Source organism: Peromyscus eremicus, chromosome 14 (genome assembly GCF_949786415.1).
Source record: "Peromyscus eremicus chromosome 14, PerEre_H2_v1, whole genome shotgun sequence".
In the NCBI taxonomy this organism is placed as follows: domain Eukaryota; kingdom Metazoa; phylum Chordata; class Mammalia; order Rodentia; family Cricetidae; genus Peromyscus; species Peromyscus eremicus.
In genome coordinates, this window is record NC_081430.1 from 2,153,945 (window position 1) to 2,172,563 (window position 18,619).

An 18,619-nucleotide genomic window follows, 5' to 3' on the forward strand; every position below is an offset into this window, starting at 1 on the left:
ATGGCAGGCCAGCTAGCCCACCTGATCCTCAGTGCAGGTATGCAGCACCTATGGGAACGTCATTCTCAGCTATGTGTGCACACGAGAAGGTACCACCCACTGTCACAGTGGGACATAGTGCACTTTTCAGATAAAGCACGCCACTGAAGAAGCTGAGAGCCCATCAGCTTCTGAGCCTGGCACCAAGCCATGGGTGTGGCATCAGAGCCTCAGGAAACCCGTGTGGGACAAGGAGCATGAGTCTAGGCTTTTTTTTTTTTTTTTTTTTTTTGAGCCGAGGATCGAACCCAGGGCCTTGCGCTTGCTAGGCAAGTGCTCTACCACTGAGCTAAATCCCCAACTCCCAAGACTAGGCTTCTTTTCCTCAGTAGGAAACTGATCCTGAAATGGGAAAGGCTGCTGGGTAAGCTTCCTGTCAGTACCCAGGCCTCATTAAACATGCTTTTGGAAAAGGCTTCAGATGTGGCGAGGGAGTTTGGATCTCCACTAACTCATTGATTTACAATGTCTCTGACTTTTTTTGTCTGAGTCCCAGTCACTGAGCTTCAACATACTTGGTAATAGGAGAGGAGTCAGCAGGATTTTGTCATGTTAAGGTCTTGGAATGAGCTCATCCACATGGCTGTCCTGCTCTAGGTGATCACAGATCTGTTCTGCTGCTGCTGCTGTTTAAAATGTCCCTCAGCAGTGCTGTTACTAAGTCCATACTTAGCAAGTGAAAGCCATGCTCCTAAGAGCCACCTCTTATCAGCCCTCCATGTGCAGATCCCACAACCTTCCTGCCTCGAGCAGGAAGTGCAGCCTGCCTTGGGGATCCACAGAAACTGCACTGCACTGCAGCCTGGCTCTTTGCAAGAGAGGGCCTTTGTCTTAGAGGTTATGCTTTCTCTTATTTGTTGCCTCAAAATGGAATTCTGATCCACCTACCAAAGCATCATTGGACGATTCTCTCCCTGTAGATAGACCCAGAGCAAGTGTTGGTCTGATGTCAGCATTTCCTTCAGCCTTGGTGGAGCCTCATTCTGCTGCTCCCAGTCATCTGTTAGAAGTAGGGCAGAGTGCTCAACAGTAAAGCGCTGCTGCGGAGTAGACCGCAGATGGCGAGCTCTCTTCTGCCCTGTTCTCTTGCCTTTTGACATCAGGTGTTTTTCTGGAACTTGAATAGATAACAGTGAACTTGACTTTAAAGTCAGAGCAATCACTGATCCAGGCCATGTGGAGAATTGGGGCGGGGGCGGGGTGGGGGTGGGGTGCGGCGGTGCACCAGCTCAGCCACCAGGAAGGTGCTCCAGACATTTGGATCAAAAATTCCCCAGGGTCTGCAGAAATGTTTGGATCTGCCACAAACCTATGTGTCTTAGTAGGAGAGAAGCAATGCATCTTATTGTAGCGCCCTTTGAGGACACTGAGGTCGAAACCATTTAGACTTTATCAAGCTTATGGCATTTATCTGTTGTTACAGAAAACATTTGGTATCATATGAATCTGTGGACCCTTAGGCCTCTTGCCATTGTCCAGAACCCATAGGCTGGAACCTTATTTTTCCCAGATTGTCTGTTTCTAAAAGTCTTAAAATGTTAGGTGCCTCCTTGTGCCTATCCCTTCCAGTAGATGCCAGTTCCAGGAACTAAGTGCCTGAGATAGATTTGTAATGAACTGTAAAACAAGGGAAAAGCTGGACCCTAAATGCCTTTTGGGGTACAGGTACAAGAGATCACTTAGGATTTCAGTACTACTCACAATGAATTTTAATGCCTGACAAATAAATTGCTGTTCATAAAAACATCTACTTGGGTGTGTCAGGTAACAGTGTACCCTACTAACACAAGCCAGTCCTTCAGATCTTACACTCATTGCCTTCCTCACTGATGGGAACTTCAGCGATCTTATGTGGTCACAACAAACCTCTTACATAATGCTTGGCCTGATTTCCAAGAAAGCTAATGTTTTGCTGAAGCAAATGAAGTAATTTAATAAGTGCTTGAAAACCTTGCCCTGATTTTATGTGGGAGGGCAGCTTAATCTGTTTTCTTACTGTAGTTCTGATGGTGTTTTTGATGGATATCAAGAGAAAAGAAAGCTAACTCATTTTGAGTCTCCATCTATGTGCTGTATGATTTACATAGCCTTCTCCCTTCAAATGCAAAAGACTGCTGTTGCTTTTAAAGTGCATTTTGTGAATAGAGCAGATGCAGTGAGTCCACTCTGTAACATTTATAAGATTTCCCACACTTATTTCTTAGACTGGCAAATATGTACACATGTGCATGCACACACCCCAAGCTCTTGGAGGTTACTCTCTACTGTATCTCTCAGCCAGTCTCTAAGGACATTTGTGGGGCACCTGCCTGAATGGGCATGGCAATTGGAAAAGAAACAGTTTTCTTCATAGAGAAATAACTCACTAAGGGTTGGCTCTGATATGCACTGAAACATCTCACAAAATACTGCTAAGAGCATTGACTTCCACTCTAATAGTTAAGAATTGCTTATTAAATGAGACTTGAGGCTGAGCCTAAGACCTGAGTACCATCTTATTAGAGAAGCTAGCTTTTTTTTTTTTTTTTTTTTTTTTTGAGACAGGCTTTGGCTGTGTAGCTTTGGCTGTCCTGGAACTCACTCTGATGACCAGGCAGCCTTCAAACTCAAGAGATTCACCTGCCTCTGCCTCCAGAGTATTGGGATTAAATGGTATGCATCACCACTGCCTAGCTGTTGAGAATCTGGCTTCTTAATGGCCTGCCCATGCTTCTGTAGGGCTAAAGGACTCACTCATACCCTGAACACAGCATGAAGCCAGGAATTTAAGAATGCTGGGCACTGTAGCATGAATCTTAATAAAATCAAACCTGAGGCCAGTTATTGGGGTGAACACTGGAAGATCAGAGAGACAGAACAAGCCACAGCTACCTCACCTTGCCAATTTCTCAGCTGATCCTGTTTCCTCAGACTGGAAGCCTCTGTGTCCTCATCCAGAATGAATCTCAGCTGAACTGTGCTACTTGAAAGCCTGAATGCTTAACCAGCCAAATGCTTCTAGTTTCTGGTCCTCATGCCTTATATACCTTTCTGCTTTCTACAACCACTCCCTGGGATTAAAGGCTCGCTTTCTGGGATTAAAGGCATGTGTCACCATGCCTGGCCGTTTCCAATGTGGCCTTGAACTCAGAGATCCAGAGGGATTTCTACCTCTGGAGTGCTAGGATTAAAGGTGTGAGTGCCACCATTTTCTAGCCTTTGTATCTAGTGGCTGTTCTGTCTCTGACCCCAGGTTAAGTTTAGGGTGCACAATATTTTGGGGAACACAATACCACCACAGGGCACTGTGTAGTCAGGCCTTTATATACATCTATGTGACTCCAGGGTAGTATTTTGCTATCTGACATTTTATGCCAAAGGAAATTTTTAAAGCTAAGTCCTAAATGGTAAAGAGCTGTCCAGGGAAAACACAAGAAAGGGCATTTATCCCAAGGATAAGAGGCGATGTGCAGGTGATAAGGAGAACATATCTCTTTTAATTGTGAATATGTGGGATGGCCAACCCCTATCTTGGGAGAGACATCCTATTTCAGAGTGGAAAACTATCGATCTCTTCCCGGACTGGGCAATGGGCTCAGCCAGTATTGAGTGAAGTATAAAGGAGTGACTTGCAGGTCTTTTTAGACTACATCAAACTGTTGAGAGCCCAAGAAGCATAAAGTGCTTGGCAGTGGTTTATCACACAGCTGGGTTGTTTGGATGCTATCCTTTTGTAAACAAGGAATAGCTGGTGATGTTGGAGAGCCAGTACCAGGGTGTACCCCAGAAATGCCAGCAGCTATATGAACCAAAGATAGCAAGCATTCAAACTGAAACAAAGTGGGGGGGGGGGGCAACTGTGGTGGGATGAACTTGAGACCATGGTACTTGACTGCCCATAGATGGGAATCAGAGTTTCAGAGCTGGTTCCCTGGGCTCAGAAAGGAAAGACCAAAGGAACAGTGCCACGCATTTGGTAGATGCCAAGTGTTACTTCAGATGTCCAGAAGGCAGACAGAACCAGAGACAGCCCCCAACAGGTGAAGAGGCAAGAACACACTTGACTATTTCCAGTGTTTGGGAACGAACAACAAACATGTGAGCAGAACAATGGTAATTTATTCCTCTTTATAAAGAAGTACAAACCATTCTTTAAGCTTTAATGGCTGGAGATGCACAGGTTTTCCCATGGAGACCAGTTATGGAGTTGTGGCCACCCCTACTGCTCTGCTGTGGTTGTGGGAAAATGGCCCTGGAGTAAAGGAACTAGCCCAGGGTGCAAACACCATTTGCCGACTACTGTTCCCAGTGCAATTCAGAAGAACATCACCAAAGTAACCATCTGGCATCACACATCAGTGCCTAAATTCAGACTCCTTGTCACCTATCTGCCATGGGCACAACACTAAGACTGGGAGCTCTAAAATGCTGTAGTTACTGTGTGTGCCCATGGGCCCTCCTGAGCATGTGTCCAAGGTGCTTTCTCCCCTAGCTGAACTCCATGAACAAGCACAAGCTACACCCACATACTCTCACAGGCCTTCAGGATGGACACAGGGAACAGCATATACTGAAATGTGAAAGAGTGACTTGGCCATAGCTGAATCACCCAACTGGCCTAACTACTATAACTCCAATGCATGTTTGAAGTACCAGTCTGTGGCTCTGGGCAGAGCAATTCCAGAAATGGGACAGACATGTTATTTTCATATTGGTGCTACTGAAACTTGGATTTATGTGACATTTTGACATTTTTCCTTTGCATTTTCAGGGGAGCCTTGGAAGCTTATGTTCAATCAGTGAGAAGCAGAGAAGGCAAAGAATTTGCACCAGTTTATCCCATTATGGTCCAGCTGCTTCAAAAGGCTATGTCTACTCTTCAGTGACATGCAGTCTCCACACACAAACCCATCTGAACATGGCAACGCAACTAAAGATAATTGATTTTCTGTATTTCCTATTGATCTTTCCTTGTTACCTCCAGTACTTCTAACTTTACAATGTCAAAATAGATCACAAGCTTTAAATTGCATACACCCGATTTTTTTTTCCTCTAAAGATACCTGTTTTTTCCTTTTTTAGATTTATGAACAAGGCAAAATTATTAATTAGGTGGGGTTTTTTTGTGCCATCATGCTCTTGATTCCCTGCACTTGCATTGCTTCTAAAGGGACAAGCTCACTCACCCTGCTTTCTTTCCCCAACCACGTGGTTTTCAAATCTCACTCTTGATCAACATTGGGGAGTCCCCGAGTGCACACCTGACAGAGGACTATCCTGAAAGTGATACTGATGTGCAGTCAAGACAAGTGATTGGCAGAACCAAGCTGAGACAGATGCATGCTCAGTGTTCTTACGATATGTTGCTACATCTTTAAATGAAGCCAGGGTTTCCTTTATACTTTGTCATTTTATTAAAAACACTCACTTGGGCTTTGGAACAAAGACAAGTTAAAAAATAAAAGTTTCTACAAAGGCTCTCTATAAATACAAGTCCTTATTTTTCTATTGTCTTTACTCCTTTATTAACATTCTTTAATTTTTAAAATCCTACCAGGAACTTAGTTATAACACCAGAGTTCATTTTATCAAGAATGTTTTCCATCTGCTGGTCCAATTGTTCTCTGATAGTTATACATAAATTCAGTCAGTCAATCAGAAATCAGTTTTTTCTTTCATTTTATTTCAAATAATATACAAGAATATAGTGTGCAAAATTGAGGGGCAACATGTTGAAGAAGTGTAAGGAACTGAAATCAATTTTACAGCTGTGATTCCTAACCAAAAATACCACTTGGTAAGTAACATGAGAAGCCATGATTGTAGCTCAGAGCAGCAGCAGCTGTCCTGCCACAGCCCTTGCTCTAGTTTAAAAGCTGAGGGAAGTAAAGTGCAAGGGTCGCACTTCAGTAAGTGCAAAGTCTGCCCCACCATGGAGAACGGTGACAAACAGATGTCAGATGTGTGGCTGAGGAGAGAGAACATGTTAAAATACAATGGTGTCGACTGTCAACAGCACCATTACAGTGACTATCCCAATGCTATTAACCAACTGCACCTCTGTCAGGTTTGGCCCCCACTGGAAATCATGGAGGAGTGCTGCCCCCTGGTGCATCCACTCAGCACATGCCCGTGGTATCCGAAGCAGGTGGCTCTTTTAGCGAGGACAATGACACCATCTACCTGCCATGTTACATTGTCTCTTGGCACTGGCCAGACTAGAAGCGACTGTGTTTGGCACAGATGCTGGGCCATGTGATGGCTACTCATGAAAAGGCCAGCTTCTGCTTCATTCCTGATATCGTGGGTACAATACAGATTAATAAGCAGTAAGGAGCTGATGTATAAACAGCAGTTACATATTTTTTAATTCCCCTTCGTACAATTTAAAATAAAACATGTATACACATCTTTCTTTCTACTGTACTTTAGCACCACAGGATATCAATTTTCAAGCCTATATTACCTGATAGACATATATGAAGTTTGGAAGGAAAATAAGGCAATTTGGTTTACAATGTTGATAGTTGTAGCTTACTTAATGCTCTAATGGAGAAAGCAAATCCTCACTCATTAAATCATTTCAGGACTCAATGCTATCAGTATCTTATGGTCACTCAAATTCAGGACAAACGGTGAGACCAAGGTCTTCCAGGCTTTTCCATCCAGAGTCAGTACTTAGGCAGATACAGATTTAAAAATGCAAGCATCAGGTTCAATGTTGTTGAGAGCCCTGTGGAAATAAAACAGTGAATGCTTACAAAACAACGAATGCTAACCCTGTAAGGTAAGCTCAGATAGTCATCAAATTTACGGTAAAGATTCAAGTTTCCTCATGGCTCATATATCTGAAAAATTTATACAAATTTGAGAGCAGCATGCACAGAAAAGTGAAAACAGATCATGTCCCATCTAAAGTTCCAATACAATAGAGAATTTGCGGGAAGTGGATATATGACTCAGTTGGTAGAGGCCTTCCCTACCAAGCACAAAGTCTTGGGTTCAAAGCCCAGCACTACATAAACCTGTACACCCAAAGCCGAAGGCGGCAGACCAACACTTGAGCTTGCCCTGTGACTTCACTATGCATGGCTGTACTCACACAAACATGCACACACACAACCTGGGTGTGTGTTGTGTGCCTGTAATCCCTCAATTAAGGGGTTAGAAGCAGGGGGATTACAAGTTGCAGATCATTCTTGGGTACAAAAGCAAGTTTGAGGCCAGCCCAGGCTACATGAAACCTCTCCCTCTCTCCCTCTCTCCCCGCCCCCACCTCTCTCTCACACACACACCAAAAAAGCACAAAGCAAACTTCTACATTATAGTTCAACTACTTTTGGCAGCTGACTACTACTTTAGAATAAATCTTTGAGCCATTTACTCTTACAAATGAACAGGACTAGATTATAACACCTTCACCAAGCCTCTTCTGTTAACTACTTACATCATCTCCTCACTAAAACATGAGCTCATTCTATTCTATCATATACACTTTTTTGGTAAATAACCTAAAAACTGAACATAAAGGATGCCAATCAGCAGTTCTACTAATGGAGTCTATCAACCACGATAGCACTGTGAAACTTATTTTCCACCATTCTTATTCCTTCAGATTCCTAATCTACCATTTTTTGCCAATGGCTGAAATCTGCATGGATGTTACTACTTACTGAATGAGTCTGAGGGAAGACACCAAGAACTAGAGAAATTTTCTACTGTAATGTTTATGATCGAGTTAATATTCCTCAGTTTTTAATTGTTTATTTATTTTTGATTTTTGAGACAGGGCTTCTCTGTGTATCTGTGGCTGTCCTGGAACTCGCTCTGTAGACCAGGCTGGCCTCGAAGTCACAGAGATCTACCTGCCTCTGCCTCCCAAGTGCTGGGATTAAAGGCGTGTGCCACCACCGCCCAGCTTGGTGTCCATCTTTTAACCAAATTGGAAATACTATATTCCAAAACCACCTTCCACCTCAGCACTTAGGACATTCTTACGCTGGCTTTAGAGATTTCTGCTTGCCATAAGTGGTTCTTGATGATGATTAAAAAAAGGGAAAAAGGCAGACTTTGCTGCTAAGTTCTGCAAATACTACTAGGTTTGTAGTATAATAATGGTGAGGTATCTTTAAAGGCTCTGACGTGCCAACACACACACAGGCATACAGGGCCACAGCACCATGTAAAAGCACTATTGCTAACATACTGAATTGGTTCTTTTCCTTTTCCAACAGTCAGGATTTAAACGCTTCTGTTCTTCAGCCAAAGCCTTTGCTTCTAATGTGTACATCCTCCTTTCCTCGTTCTTCATTTTTTTCCACCTGTCACCAAGGATCACACTAATGGCTCTGCAAAATAAATATTAACAACTTTTCATAGACGTGTACCAACTGCTGCTACTTCAGCCCAAAATGCAAAAACCATAGAGAAGGACTATCACAGTCATTTCAGCAAAGCCTGTCACATTTATCAGAATCTTGGGTGTATAGTGCCAATATTAATATTTGTTCCAAGACATTCAAAATGGCTAAAAACTGGATATTTCCCAAGAAAAGTTCAGTATCGGCAGCATAAGGCAGTCAACTTGTATTAAGAACTTATTTTGTGTGCGTAGCTACTCAAACTATTATGGTTATGATAAAAGCTTTTTCTCCACACAAATGCAAGCCAAGTGAGAAAGACTTCTTTGCCTCAGTTTATGTCTAATGATAAAAAAGTACACTAGATCAGATCTGTACTTAGCACATGAGACACTGGAGTAAATTCAAAACAGAAGAGGGAGCCAAGCTGACATTTTCCTATTTTTCCTAGTCATGCTGATACCAAAGCTATGAAAGTAATCTCACCCAGAATATACAGCTATCATCACTTCCTTCTATGAATAACCTTTAGCCGTTTCATGGCACTCACACAAGAGAATCCTGGGGTAACTGCAGTCTGTAAACAATCTCTGTACTGACTAAGATGCTACATTGATGTTTCAGGAAGATGGTAAGCATAGGAGCCTCCTACTGAAATACACAGCGGGTTTATTTGTCTTGTCAAATCTAGTGTGTGAGAGCCACTGAGCATGCTTTATTTTATTTAAAATCGACTTATATGAAATTGGTACATACCCATCTCTGTCTCCCAAAGTTAAGATGTTCTGGGGTGTTAGTTTCCCCTTAAGTTAAAACATGATGGGGGTAGTGTGACGCACACAGTGCTCAACACCAGAATCCCTCCTTTCACAATTTCACAATTTTTCAGCCCAAATAATGTTTATACCAACTGGCTAAGTCTCTCTCTAACCTATTTATTTTAGTCTACATTCTGCCCCTAAGTAAGAACTTCTTTATTCAACTGAATAAAGATCTACCTCTATAGAAAAAGAAAAAAATCCAAAATTTTTTTTTCAGTTCATCCTTTCGTGTTAGATGACTACTGATTTATCAATCACAAGGTAACAATACTGAAATGCAAAGCAAAGCAAGAGTTATGAGCCATATGGGAGATATCTTTAATAAGGAGATCCTAAAATAGAAAAAAAAATGAAAATAGACATCTACTCTTAGGCAAGTCCTTTCCTCCAGAATTAAAAGGACTGTCAGTACTCGCTGTTAGGCTTGGTAATACAGTACAAGGACATAGGTACTGTTTCTAATAAGCAAGTAGCAGACAGGTGTAAAAAGAGCAATACATCCTGCACTTGTCAGGAAGTCTCCCGCATGGCCATCACAGAAAAGGGGAGAGAGGAGGTGGGCTAAGGTATTCTGGAAATGCTTTTCAAATTTAGAAATATGTTTTCTGCTAAACTATTACATCCTCCTGACCAGAGACTATTTACAACATGAATTTTAAAAAAAATTACAGAGTCTCACTATTTAGCCCTGGCTGCCCTCAATTCCAATTCTAAAGAAATAACCCAGTACTAGGACAAGGCCATTTTGTACAAACACATCAAGTCTGATGCAGTTGGGATATAAAGCGTCTTTCTAAAATGTAGGCAGTGTTTACAATTAAGTGCATTGAGACATTACAATCTGAATTAAAGTTATAGTCTTTTGATTTATGATCCCAAAGACAAAGGAAGTAATAATTTTGACTCTCAGAGAAATAGGAAGATTGCAAGAGGTACCTTTAGCATGTGAGTGTGAGACTGAGCTGGATGGATAGCATAATGCTGAGGCAGGTGAGGCAAGAGCAGACAGGACTCAAGTTCCATTGGCGGAGTTTTGACAAATCTCAGAGCTTGTTTATATAAACTGTTAATGCTTCATGTCCCACAGTGAGACTCGGGTTATAGGAAACCTTCCAAATCTGACACAAGGAAGTACTATACTAGTCTTTTCTAAAAAAACATCAACCATCAATTGTTAGAACTGTTCATGTTCTAACAGGTACATTAAACTTACTGTCAAAGGGAGATCCTTCTCAGGAAGGTAGTCTGTATAACCTACGTATTATAAAAACAATGTATCTAAAGCCAACCTAAGAAAATGGAAAGAAGTCAACAAGAGCTCTTGAGTTTATTTTCGCTGCCTCAGTTACTGTGAACTGCACTGACACGTCAGTAATTGTACTTACATTATTACTATTTACCTGTTATCTTTCCCTGGATACATCTGAGTATATTCAACTCTGTATTTTTTGGCAAAAAGCATGAAGGCATTCATTGGTCTTTTGCACTTATTAGGAGAAGTGGCACTCACAGTCCCTGAGCTGTGGCTTTTGACAGCTTTAGCATACAGAGAATCAGAGGAGAGCTGTGATGGCCCAGGTGAACCACAGCTTTTGCTGAATTCAGAGCCGCCGGCAAACTCTTGAGCGCTACCAGGTCCTCCACAAGACAAAGATGCACGGCGCTGGCGAGCCATACTACTCAAAACATAAACTGCAGAAGAGTCCATAGGTGTGAAGTCATAGCTAGAAAATGAACAAAAACACAGTTCAAATTAGACAGAGTATATAGTACCAAAACACAAATTTTAAAAACCTACCATGTGAAAATTTCTCTGCACTACTTTACTGGCACAACTTCTGCCACTGATGCTTATAAGTCTCATGGATACAACTGAAAACTTTTAAAAGCCAACCTCTAAAGCCCCAGGAAAGTTATAACCAGCATGTCCTTCACAGAAGGTAACTCCTCCAGATCCCATACCTGTCCTTCTTTAGATTATTTTTAACAAATGAATTTATTAATAATGAATTTGATAATCTCATTTCTTGCCTAGAAGATTCTGGACCTAGGAAACTAAACTGGAGTAGGCAGCATGCCAGGCCTGAGAGCTAACTACTTTGAAAGACAAAAGCCAGCTTGAGAAGGGTAGCCATTCAGCCCAGAACTCACAGCATTTAGAAGGCTCAGGCAGATGAGTGTCTGTGTGGAGGCAAGCCTGAGCAACACCGTGGGTTCAAGGCCAACCTGGGCTGAGAGCTGAGACCCTGTCTCCAAAAAGCTATTAAATGTGGCTAACTTAAAATACACTGCAATTTGAGAATTTGCATAGGTACAAAAAGTTCTAACATATACAGGTCCACCTATATATTACTAGTATCTTAAACTATCCTTATCAGTAAAGAACACAATTTGTTATGTAAATTCAATCTGCATAACCACCCAAACAAACTATCCACAGTCTCAGTCTTCAACAAGCCTGGGGGTAGTGGAGTCCATTGCCCCCTTTGTATGAAGAAAGAGGCTAGTCAAAAGATACAAAGTGTCATTCACCCTAGGACAGTGCTAGGATGCAAAGCCCAGACTTCTTTACCCACATTCCAGTATCTTCATACTACCAATGGCCAAATTCAAAAGTAATCAAGCAATCACCATATTAATTAAAATATTAGATGAAAATCAGAGCTAATGTAGACCACAGCCTAAAGATGGACCCCAAAAGGACCCTCAAACTCTGTGAACTCTCTGTTTTCTTCTCAGCACAAAACCTTCTATTTGGCTTTTATTTTGAGCTTTCTCTAAACAGAAATTCTGGGTACTATATCAAAGTAGAAATAATGTCAAACAGGAGATCAGAAAATCTAAAAACAGGAAAGTGCTGAATGAGCAAAGCTAGAACTGTCCTTAAGGCTTTGTAAAAAAATCTTAAGCCCCTACCAAATGAAGTTTAGAAAACTATCAAGCACAGCCACTGTGGAAGAATGTGATGCATAACTGTTACGTCTACTGAAGAAAGTAATTACCATCTAAAGTCCCAGTAGAGTAAGCTAGTTACTAAAATTTGAAAACGCCACCATCTAGTGGCAGAAATCTGTCATCTACTTTCTTTGTGGATACAACTTAAGTGGGTTTCACTATTCAGTAACAGTAGCCAGGATTTTGACAGCTAAAGCAATGGCTGTATCTTCTTAGATAGCTTAGTTTTACTACCCCCTCTCTGTTTTGTTTTGTTTTGTTTTTTTTTTTGGTTTTTTTTTTTTTTTTTTTTTGGTTTTTTGAGACAGGGTTTCTCTGTGTAGCTTTGTGCCTTTCCTGGGACTCACTTGGTAGCCCAGGCTGGCCTTGAACTCACAGAGATCCGCCTGGCTCTGCCTCCCGAGTGCTGGGATTAAAGGCGTGCGCCACCACCGCCCGGCTACCCCCTCTTTGTAAGTAAGCATCTGTTCCTACCATGGAAACACCTTTTATCTTGGTACATGTTATTCTTCAAACACCTTCATGTTTCATTACTCTCTTCTTTTAAAGGTTTATTTTATTACTTTTAACTGTGTGCAGATGCCTATGGAGGCCAGAGGCAACCTGGGGCTGAAGTTACAGACAGTTGTGAGCCACCTGATGTGGGTACTTGGAACAGAACTTGGGTCCTTTGGAAGTGCTCTTAACCACTGATCCACCTCTCTACCCCCTCAGTCATTACTCTTAAAGGCAAACACTACAATAATGTAGAGCCTGTTAATCAAGCTCATTTAGTCTTTTCTAATTAATCAGTATTTAAATCACTATCTTTGTTTTATGGTTTTTTAAAAAAAACACTAAAGCAAAGTTAATTAACTTGACCTAAGCTTCCACAACCAGCTTAGTGAACAATCAGGATGTGAAGGCAGGCGGTCCAGCTCTGGAGTCATGCTTCCACCAGACCCAAGGCCTGTCAGCACTAGCACACTCCATACCTCCCAACCCACTTCCTTCAGACCGGAAGCAAAGAGGCAATATCAACAGTATTTAAAGTGCACTCTAAATTAATTATAGAGTATGTGATGATACACAATGTTAACAGGGTTCAAATCTCGCCTCTGCCACTTACTAGTAATGTGACCTTGGAAAAATTACCTACTGTAGAAGAGGAGGAACTGCTGTCACATTACAGTCACTCAACAGCAAATGGGACTAATGGCTAAGGTCTTCCAGATGGACTCAACTGCTCCCACTAAGGAACAGCAACACTAAGAGTGAGAAATGAAAACTTGCTATCTTAGAAAAACAAGACTTGGGCCGCTAAATTTCCCTTTTTGCTTTAAAAAAAAAAAAATGAAGTTTTATACCATGCAATGCCTGGTGTATTAAAAATGAGCCTAAGTTATGAAGCATAAAACTAAGCAGTGAACTCCTAATCTAAAGGGATTCTAACACCACTAACACAGCACAATTGTTACCCCAGAGAATCACCTTTAGGTTTTAATAATGTAACAGTGGGGTTTTATTGTAAAAACACACTATTGGCCTGTCTACTATACTTTCAAAAATCTATCCACAGCACTGGTCCTTGACTGGCATCTAGAACTTGAATTTCATTCCAACAACTTGGAAGAGAACCTACCTGGCCCTGAACTATGAGCACTAGTGTTTAGAAACTGGAATTTTGGTACATGTCAAGAAGAGAATCTTATTTGGCCAGGCTCTCAATAAAAACCCTATGTCTTGAAAGTCTAACAAACTTCTCTGGCAGAAACATCTCTTATGTTTGTACTACTCATTCCTGGAAGCCGAGCCTGGCTTTTTACCTTTGCTGGGAGGTTCCCTCTCCTGACTGTGCTCTGGATCCTTTTGCATGAACATAAGCGAATTTGTGTCTCAGGAGTCTTCCTAGTACATCACTGAATGCAGGACAGTCCCAGGGAACACCTGACACCAGTATTAATACAACCTAAGTTTATTAGGGGCACTATATATATATATTTATTTCTCAGATTAATTTCTACTTTAAAGTTACTCCTTTTTGTTTTTTGAGACAGGGTTTCTATGTGTAACCACCCTGGCTGTCCTGGAACTCAATCTGTAGACCAGGCTGGCCTGGACCTCACAGAGATCTGACTACCTCTGCCTCACAAGTGCTGGGATTAAAGGTGTGTGCCACTACCACCCAGCTAAAAGTTATTTCCTAAATTGATCCAATTCATTCATCTTCTGATAAGAATTCCACTGTTTGTTTATATCACAATTAGCAATACTGACATAGCCTTTTTGCTGCTGTGAACAATTGAGTTACAAAGTCATTGATATGACTTTATACTCATCTACAAGAATTGACTTCTTGAGTATGAAAGAGTCTTTCCCAATTGTTCTCTAGCCTATTCCTTAAGGTGGTATCCCTCACTTGAACCCAGGGCTCCCAGGCTGACCAGCTGTCCCCAGTGCAGATAGGCCACTCTCCCCCAGCAGTTAAAGGGCTCTGGGGATGGACATGCCTGTATAGCAAGTGGTTTTAACTGTTGAGCCTTTCCCCCAGCCCTTTTTAAATTCTTAAAACCTTTAAAACTTAGCTTCAACTTTGACTCAGCAATCACTAGAGAATAAACTTTAACATGAAAGAAATGCACTATTACCTTTTAAATGTATCAAAAACACCTGAATCATCAAAATTAATGGCATCAGGGTGTCCAGGAGGTAGACATACGTCACCAATATGAATTTCACAACATGGAATGCCATGCTGTACCACAGTCAAGCTTGGATAAAATGATGACCAACCTAAAGTTAAACAATAGGTAAAGAGTGAGGAATGACAAAAAAGCACCCTAATTAGAACACGTTAGAAAGAACAGGTCCTACTAAGTCTGACGCGTTGAGTCTGATTTTAAAATAAACAATCACTAGATTTTTGTTTCAGCTATGTAAAAGCCCCCAAAACTAGTTTGATCCAGTGTTTTGTTTATAAATCTCTATCAGTCAGCACTTCTATCCATCTGCAAAAAAGAGTTAAGGGATAAATAATGAAACTATGTAGTTGCCTACAAATTACTAAATTATGCTTAACATGACACTTTTGTAGTAAAGCTCTAAAGATTGCTGGGCAGCGGTGGTGCACGCCTTTAATTCCAGCACTTGGGAGGCAGAGGCAGGTGGATCTCTGTGAGTTCAAGGCCGGCCTGGTCTACAAAGCAAGACCCAGGACATCTAGAACTGTTACACTGAGAAACCCTATCTTGAAAAATCATGAGGCAAAAAGAAAAGCTATAAAGATTAACTCTCGCTATAGCCTACTTGATAACTACAAACAAAAGCATGATTACTGAGGATGCCACTTCCCACATTATACCAAACTAAGAGCTTTCAGTATGAATGAAATTTCTCATATACATAGGGACATTTTATCTGATTATGACCAAGACGTTTAAACATTATTAAATATAATTAGAAACATTTCCTTTGTAGTTTTATTTGGTTTGAAATCAATTTTCAGTTTTTTTCTTAATCATCAAAGCCACAAAACAGATGTAAAATAAACTCAGGGCTAAAGATGGCTCAGCAGTTAAAAGAGTACTGGCTGCTCTTCCAGAGATCTGGGGTTCAACTGGCAGCTCAGAGCCATCTGTAACTCTAGTCCGAGGGGATCTGATATCCATGGAGGGAAAACACGCACATGCATGAAAATAATTGTAAAGTTTGTAAATTCAACTGGAACCCTACCTTTATTTTTAACATAGAATGGGTGGTCCAGCTTACACTCCACAGTAAGCAAGCCATCTTCTACTGTACCAGGATCAAATGTCAACTTCAGCACAGACTCACCAAATGATACACTCTCTTCATGGGATAACAACTTTAGACCATCTGAACCATAGCCCTGAAAGCATATAAACATATGCATAGGCTAAATGAATTTTAAATGTTCAATACAGAGTGAATGTCCCAATGTATGTCATGACTACAGGTAAAACTCAGTATCTCTCAGCTTCCAAGTACTTTAAAACCTAGTAGCAAAGAAACACATATATAAATGGCCACAGGATATACGGCAGATTGGAATATGCATTTTAATCCAAATATAAATAATATGACGAAGTTTAATAAACAAAGACATTATTCTGAGATATATTAAGGAAGACTTTCAATTTCATCTGAAGTGAAATGGAAAGGAGACCAAGAACAGTTTGCATTTAACTTCTTTGAGAATCTAAGTATTTGCTAAAAAAAAAAAAAAAAAAAAAAAAAAAAAAGGTAAGTTCAAACTTAGGCAAATAAGGCTAGAAACTAGCCAGTTACAGAGTAAGATAGGCAAAGTCATTAAATGTCCCTTATGAGGTGTTGGGAAGTCAATGAAGCAGTTTGATTAATGCGGTTGTCAATTTTAAGATGATGAGGATGATGCAGAAGGAGAATCTGATAATTACTTTTTAAAGGTGTATTTGTATATGTACATGTACTAGTCTCTGCAAAAACAGCAGTACTCTAAGCCATCCTCCAGCTTCTATATTTTAACTATATGAGGTTATGAGAAACCCATTATACATCTTGAGTTAACAATTAATGATAGAAGAACCAGATAAAATTTAAATTCAATGGATATTTACTGAGTAATACATGCCAGGCTTGTAAATGACATGAACAAAACATGGTGCTCATTACTCTTGCATTCATAGAAAAATAAACATGACCATGGCTAGCTACAGCATGCAATTTTATACTAGTGGATGAACAAAATAATGAGTGAGAGAAAAGAATGTTGAAAATCCTTATGGAAATAGTAAACTGAACATGAAGGGATGAAAGGGAACATAATCAAAGACAATTTCTTGGTTTTGAATCTGGTCATCAAGAATAACTAAAGGAACAGGTAGAAATTAAAAAAAGAATGAAATAAATGTAGCCCACCTAATACTAGGCTGAGTGTGAAGAACTGATTGATCATTATGCATTAGTGATGTCTAACAAGACTTGGAAAGTGAAGGATGTATGTTAACAGTCAAATCAGTCTTCTAGGTCTTTTTGTTTATTTGGTTTTTTGAGACAGGGTTTCTCTGTGTAATAGTCCTAACTGTCCTGGAACTTGCTTTGTAGACCAGGCTAGCCTCGAACTCAGAGATCTGCCTGGAGTGCTGGGATTAAAGGCATGCACCACCACAGCTCAGAATTTTCTAGTTCTTAAAGCTACATAAGATTTTTATCTGATCTTGCATTACAGATTAGGAAGCCACAGCAATTACGTAAAGATTTTCTGGAGGACAGACTGAGTTCAGAGTGCTCTCTACAAACAAGATGCTTGGGTGCCACCGGTACTACCATCAGACGGGCTGAGGAGGAAGAAGACTCACACTGCTGGCAATAGTCAGGACGTGGGAATTGGGGGTATTGCTGCTGAACTCACTAAGGGAAGATAGTGTCAGGAAGTCAAGGATAATCCAATGTAGCAAATCTTGCAGATTTCAAACTACAAGACAATTTTTGTAAAGTAGAAGGCAAAGTCAGACTGCATACCTTACTAAATGAAGAGGAACATTAAGATGAGGACACTACACTCAAGACAGACAGACAAAGACTTTTTCTCAAGAAAGTCAACAGGAGACAGTAGGCTCCAAGAAGGATTTTCAATCAGTCCATTTTATATTCTCCCATATTTATTTTATTTAGTCTGCAGTAGAGATGCAGAAATTGTAAGTTTTAAAAGTAAAATGTGTTACTGGGCAGTGGTGGTGCACACCTTTAATCCCAGCACTCAGGAGACAGAGGCAGGCAAATCTCCTCTGTTCAAGGCCAACTTGGTCTACAGAGTGAGTTCCAAGACAGCCAGGGATACAGAGAAACCCAGTCTCAAAAAAACAACAACAACAAAACAAACAAAGTACAATGTATCTACAGATAATTATCCTAATATTGTTCACTACCGTTTCTATTCATCAATAAAGAAAATGATAGTTTGCTGGAATCATTTAAAAAGTAACAACAAACTCCCAATTAACTACAGAGGAAATTAACTACATTATACACCTGAGAACTTAAAGTCTTAACTAGTTTACTATTTATGTTTAATGCCAGTTTAGTTTTCCAGAACACAAGCATTCAGAGCACAAAGCTGCTAAGCAACAGAGACTACCCCATCTTAGGAGTTAACCGGGTCGTCCTTCATAGCCCCCTCTCTAGGCACTGAGTTCACAGAACGCAGGGTGCCATTACACAGGAATATAAGCGGAGGGTTTCCTGGAGATAACCCTCAAGTTTGACTGGTTCTGAAATTCTTTAGAAGGGTTTGAAATGAATGAAAACCTTGTGAGTGCCCATTTGAATCTCTTCCTCATTATCACAGCCTTCCGCTCTAGCAAAGTCTTCAACATCTTGCCATTCCTTATTGCTTTCCTTATGGAAGCACAGTCGTGTGCCTAGAGTTGAATTAAGAAAGAAGGTATCAAACAATATGACTACTATCTCACCCAAGGCAGCTGCAGA

The 18,619-nt window shown here is 40.7% G+C and overlaps 2 protein-coding genes across 6 annotated transcripts in view; one reads left to right on the top strand and one right to left on the bottom strand.

Moving 5' to 3' along the window:
• Positions 1 to 5,050, top strand: part of Cog5 (component of oligomeric golgi complex 5) — a 334,097-nt gene extending 329,047 nt beyond the window's left edge. Inside the window, exon 22 of the mRNA XM_059279446.1 lies at positions 4,790 to 5,050. Within this exon, the coding sequence (XP_059135429.1) occupies positions 4,790 to 4,904 (115 nt within the window). The 3' untranslated portion in view covers positions 4,905 to 5,050. The remainder of the gene's footprint in view (positions 1 to 4,789) is intronic.
• A 1,311-nt stretch (positions 5,051 to 6,361) lies between these two features.
• Hbp1 (HMG-box transcription factor 1) overlaps positions 6,362 to 18,619 on the bottom strand; it is a 30,049-nt gene continuing 17,791 nt past the window's right edge. For all 5 annotated transcript variants that reach the window (XM_059279454.1, XM_059279458.1, XM_059279457.1 and 2 more), the window contains 6 exons: positions 18,440 to 18,552; positions 15,866 to 16,022; positions 14,782 to 14,926; positions 10,600 to 10,923; positions 8,225 to 8,366; positions 6,362 to 6,751 (listed from right to left, as the gene is read on the bottom strand). In XM_059279454.1, coding sequence (XP_059135437.1) covers positions 6,734 to 6,751; positions 8,225 to 8,366; positions 10,600 to 10,923; positions 14,782 to 14,926; positions 15,866 to 16,022; positions 18,440 to 18,552 — 899 coding nt within the window. In that variant the 3' untranslated portion in view covers positions 6,362 to 6,733. The remainder of the gene's footprint in view (positions 6,752 to 8,224; positions 8,367 to 10,599; positions 10,924 to 14,781; positions 14,927 to 15,865; positions 16,023 to 18,439; positions 18,553 to 18,619) is intronic.